General features: G+C 39.7%; 1 protein-coding gene across 1 annotated transcript in view; it reads right to left on the bottom strand.

Annotated features, from left to right (window-relative positions):
- The window catches only part of Cfap299 (cilia and flagella associated protein 299), a 477978-nt gene that overhangs the window by 449708 nt on the left and 22647 nt on the right, over window positions 1-5623 (bottom strand). The window contains exon 2 of the mRNA XM_021163887.1: window positions 3572-3702. Within this exon, the coding sequence (XP_021019546.1) occupies window positions 3572-3702 (131 nt within the window). The remainder of the gene's footprint in view (window positions 1-3571; window positions 3703-5623) is intronic.

Below are 5623 nucleotides of genomic sequence, written 5' to 3'. Positions count from 1 at the left end.
TATGCAATGGTGTCAGCGTTTGGAGGCTGATTATGGGATGGATCCCTGGATATGGCAGTCTCTAGATGGTCCATTCTTTTGTCTCAGCTCCAAACTTGTTTTCAGTGCTTTTTAAGACAGAAGCTGTATGGGAAGGTACACATGTAGAATAATAATAATAACAATAATAAAAACAACAACAATAATAATAATAGCTACGAGAGGATACGGGCGTGGTCATAGCTTTGATGGCAGTGTTAGAGCCCACTCCCAGGGCCATATTTCCTCCAATGAGGCCACAATTCCTAAGCCTCCACATAGAGCGCCCCCACCTGGGAACCAATATCCAAATGCCTGAGCCTGTGAGGCCGCCTCGCTCAGAGCACAGCCGGGCTTCTGTGCGCAGTTCCTTGCGTTGGCCCTTTTGATCACCCGATGGTTTATCGGTGCTGGAGCACAGAAAAGCACATTATAGTTTTATAACTGAATAATGCCTAGTTAAGCTTCTATGCCGCATTTTTAGCCATTTATCAGTTATTAGGCATTAGGATTGCCCACCCCCCTTTGACGCGACTATGAATAACGCAGCTTTCAGCGTCCATGTTTGAGTGCTTACCTGCCCGTGTTTTTAGTTCCCTTGGGGATAATCTTAGGAGCAAAATTGCTGGGCCATATGGTAAGAATCTGTTTAATTTTTTCTTTTTGAAAAATTGCCAAGCTGTTTTCCATTTTCCATTCCAACCAGTGATTTAATTTTATTCACCTAGCCTTCAAACTCCTCGAGAGCAGTAAGCAAGCCTTGGACTCTACTGTAGTCCCAGAACCTGGCATAGTCCCTAATGCACACGGCTATCTATGAATATTTGCACACGATTAAACACTCAAATTTTTTTTCAAATTTTTCCTTCTCCTGTGACTCCCCTCGCAAAAATATCCCTTCCCGTTTTATTTAACTTCTATCTCTCCAGCTTCTTTTTTCCTATGAAGAATTATTATAAATGAAATCTACACATCTACAAATGGCCATCCTACAATTGCTAAACCAGAAGCACTGTGACACGTTGGAGCCTGTCATCAGCAGGGTAAAGACGTGGGTGAGCACACTATATCTGTTCTCTAACTTGGTACAGTTTGCAGTCAACCAGAGCCTCAAGTGTATGACCAAAGTTATCGTAAGCAAATAGTCTTGGCTCTCGGGCGCCCTCTGCTGGCCCTGCTGTCAACAACACTAAAGTCGGTTTTGCAGGAAAAAGAGCAACACGTGGGACAGAAGGCAACATATGGGAAGCATCCATAACAAAGACAACCAGAAGAGATCGCAGATGAAAGGACCTTCCTTTCCTAGAAGCTCTGGGTGGGGACTGGCCTCCCCCTTCCCAGACTGGCACTTGAGTACCCTGATGACTTCCAGCTCCGGACAGTTAAAGAGACTGTCACATAGGGGGAAAAAAAATCTACTTTTATAGTCAAACACAAAATTTAAACTTTAAACATGACCAACACGTCTCAATATGAAATACTTTATATATCTTATAAAATGGCATATAAATGTAAATAAATTCTCTGTCTCTGTCCATCTCTCTGATGTCTTGTATAAGACTTACACAACCCTACATACAAAACTTGAATAGTTATGAATTATAAGACTAGAGGCTTAAGTGGACAACTGTGTGTAAGTTACTGAGAGCTGCATGAATTTCCTGGAATGGGTACAAGTTTCCTTCAAGAATGATCATTCCCAGCCGGGCGTGGTGGCGCACGCCTTTAATCCCAGCACTTGGGAGGCAGAGGCAGGCGGATTTCTGAGTTCGAGGATGAGCCTGGGTCATCTAGCTAGGCCCACTATCATCACAGGAGTCACTAAAGGAGAGAACTTTCCCCGCCAGATCGGAGTTAAAGAGTGAGCCACTATTTCTGGGGGGAAGAGGACAACAGAAAAGGAGTATGGATGACCTCTTGTGGCAAAAACCCGTTCCTGATGACAAATGACAAAGAAATGAGGACCATAATCCAGAAAAAAAAAAAAATCACAAGCTACAAGCTGATTGACTGGGCTTCAGCCTCAGACCCTGGCTCCGACAAGCATTCAGCTAAGCAATCGCAGATTCCAGTCCTGTGAAATTCTGCCAAATATCAACATGTTCAAACACAATAAGGTGGTTCGGAAACACAGTAGCCACTAGAATGGTCATCTAAGACTACGCTTTCCCAGGGTACTTTCACTTCCTGCTCCAATCACTTAATTTTGTACATATGGGAAATTTCTAGTTATAATGAGTGTTTTTAAAAGATCGTATCTGAGAATAATTCAGTGTTTTAAGGACTCATCATTTCCAACACTTAAAGTTTAAGGACTTTCTAAAAATTAAATAGACAGTTGTTTTATCAATCCCTTTAAGCTGTCTTACCAGTTCGAGGCAATTCAGCCTAGAAGAATGTCTTCCCGTTACCTATCTTCACGTATATACATGTGTATGTATGTGTAGAAGTGTGTGCTCCTATGTGTACAGGTGCACATGCACACATGCATGTGGATGCCAGAGGGCACGCTCACATGTTGTTCCTCAGTTGCTTATGCCTGGCCCTGTGAGACTGGGTCTCTCGTGGGTTTAGAACTCAAAGATTAGCCGGGCGTGGTGGTGCACACCTTTGACCCCAGCACTCGGGAGGCAGAGACAGGCGGATTTCTGAGTTCAAGGCCAGCCTAGTCTACAAAGTGAGTTCCAGGACAGCCAGGTCTATACAGAGAAACCCTATCTCAAAAAAACAAAAAAAAAAAAAAGAAAAGAAACAAACAAGAAAAGAAAAAAAGAAAAGAAGAGAAGAGAAGAGAAGAGAAGAGAAGAGAAGAGAAGAGAAGAGAAGAGAAAAGAAAAGAAAAGAAAAGAAAAGAAAAGAAAAGAAAAGAAAAGAAAAGAAAAGAAAAGAAAAGAAAAGAAAAGAACTCAAAGATTAGGATAAGCTGACCATCCAGTGAGTCTTGGGGATGGGGCCTGTCTCCATCCGCCCAACACTAGTATTACAAGTGCACAGCATGTGGCAAGTTGCTCATCTGGGGTCTGAGGATCTAACGCGAGCAAGTCTTCATGCTTTTACAGCTAGCACTGGACCAAATGAGCTATCTCCCTGCTTCCTAATGACCCATCTTAATACATTTTATATTACCTTATGGTAGTCATAGTAATGAAAGCCAGTGACAGTTATTGTCTTTCCATAAATCAGTGTTTGTAAAGTTCAAGAACACAAGCAATGCCAAGGTTTATATGCCTTGAAAGGACAAAGACTTCTAAGGCAAATGTCACATACTTTTCGTGTGTAAATGCATAAAACTGGTCTTTATAACGCGCCTTATTGACATCATGGCCATATTTTGGAATGTGCATTTCTTAAATTAGTAGATCCAACCCCTCCCACATAGCATTACTGCAAGCACGCCACAGTGCCTTTGCTTCTTGACCGTCAGAGTTCAACGTTATGGCATCTCAAGCCTTTCTGCTCCCAGCAGGACGTCCAGGCTGTCGTAGACAAGGAAGGTTGGACTTTTACAGACACCCTAGTCGGTAACATCTGGATGTGCAACTCGGACACTTACTTTTTCTGCGTTCTTTCAGCCTGTCTTGCAATATCGATAGCTGCCTTTCTCGCTTCGAAATCTTCCCTTTTCACAATTTCTCCTGTCCCTCGGTAGCCTAGCTCCACCAACTGGCGAGCCAGGCTTTCATCCTGAGGGAGAAACCAGACAGCAGATGTGTGGGTGAATTGTTTTCAATGAATATAAAAACAATTGTTTAAGCTAAGTGTCCTTTGAAAGAAGACCAAGGCTATTACACATGCAGACTTGCCTCCTGACAGTACGATTAGACACATTTGGTCCTTTTTTAACCACAGATATAAGATGAGAAGAGAAGCAACATCAACCACCAAATTTTCTTCAAGGGATCAGAGAACAAAGATCTGTTGTTGTTTTTTAAACAATTTATGCAGACAGCTGTAGACAATTAACAGTGTATCTTTAAAGCAAGATAATTAGAGGCACTAGTGGGCATACAAGAGAGAGGATCAACTGTACACAAAGAGAAGGGCATGCATTCAGACAGCCCAGTGCTTCAGACAGACTTAAGTCAATTAGCTGATGACCCAGAACAGTACAACTTCAAATGCAGCCAAAGAGGAACAGGGGAATTTCCATACTTAACTGAGAAGATATACTGTTCCTGAATAATGATGGTACCAATAAAAACAGAAAAGGAGACACCCAAGAAGAGAGACACAAGGTGCCTGAAGCTGACAGAAGCAGATCCACCCCCTCCCCCAGGATTTTAGGCCTGCCATATTTCAGTTATTTTAACAATTGTATCAGAGGCTGGAGAAATGGCTCAGCAGTTAAAAGCACTGACCAGCTCTACCAGAGGTCCTGAGTTCAATTCCCAGCAACCACATGGTGACTCACGACCATCTGTAATGGGATCTGATGGCCTCTTCTGGTGTGTCTGAAGACACCTATAATTGTGCTCATATACATAAAATAAATAAATCTTTGAAAAATAAATAATTATATCATAAACATTGTTATCATTGTTATGTGTATGGCATACTCAAAAACATATATATGTATATATATATAATATATATAAAATAATATAATAAATAATGTTTATTTTCCCTTAGCTAAAAGAAGTATTACTTTACATGATGTTACTAATGTAAAACTATTAAATAAAATATTTATTTATCAATAATAATCACCTTAACGACATTTAAAATAGAATGAAAATAGAATGAAAACAGCATATATTATATTTTAAACAGTAATGAATAGAGGACTAACGATTAAATAAATGCGTGAAAAATGCTAGACTACTACTCGGTTCTGGTCACCAAATAACTTTCACATTAACCCTGCCAAACCCACAGGACGATGTGCATGCGCTCACCAGGCCATGGCCATGCTCGGGACACAGGAGCATCAAGGCTTGCTCCAGGTGCTCTATTTTTTTTTTTTTTTTTACCTAGTGAAATGATTGAATTTATTTCTTATCTCTGAGATCAATTTGTTAAATATGTAAATTACATTTAAGATGAAAAGTGATACATCAGTAGTAACTAATTTAAAATACTTTTCAAATATCAAGACTTTACTGTTGCTGTGTTTAGTTAACGGGGACCACAAAACTGAGCAAATGCCTCCACCTAGTGGAATTCATCTTTAATAGAAAGAGCGATGCATATTTAAGGTTTGCTTTCAAAACTGATTTGAGTATAAGTCACCTTAAATATTCTTCTAAAATGAGTTTGTAGATAGGAATCTATTTATCAAGACAGGAAGACTCCTCCAAGACATTTTAAATTTCTTGTGATCAATTACATGCTAAGGACCTTTGATCTTTTTTTTTTTGTACTTACCTTTCTCTCTAAATTTTGCATGTCTGTGTGTCTTAACCTGGTTACACAAACCCATTTGCATAGCTCTGAAACTGGCAATGCTTATATATATATATATATATATATATATATATATATATATATATGTGTATATATATATATATATGTATATATATATACACATATATACATATATACATATATATTACAAAACATCGTAAATGCTCTGGGAATCAAACAAAAGCTCACCATGGTTGTCTCA

The sequence above is a fragment of the Mus caroli genome, chromosome 5 (assembly GCF_900094665.2).
Source record: "Mus caroli chromosome 5, CAROLI_EIJ_v1.1, whole genome shotgun sequence".
Classification (NCBI taxonomy): domain Eukaryota; kingdom Metazoa; phylum Chordata; class Mammalia; order Rodentia; family Muridae; genus Mus; species Mus caroli.
The sequence above is the reverse complement of the archived record's forward strand: the minus strand, read 5'-3'. Positions and strand labels throughout refer to the sequence as shown.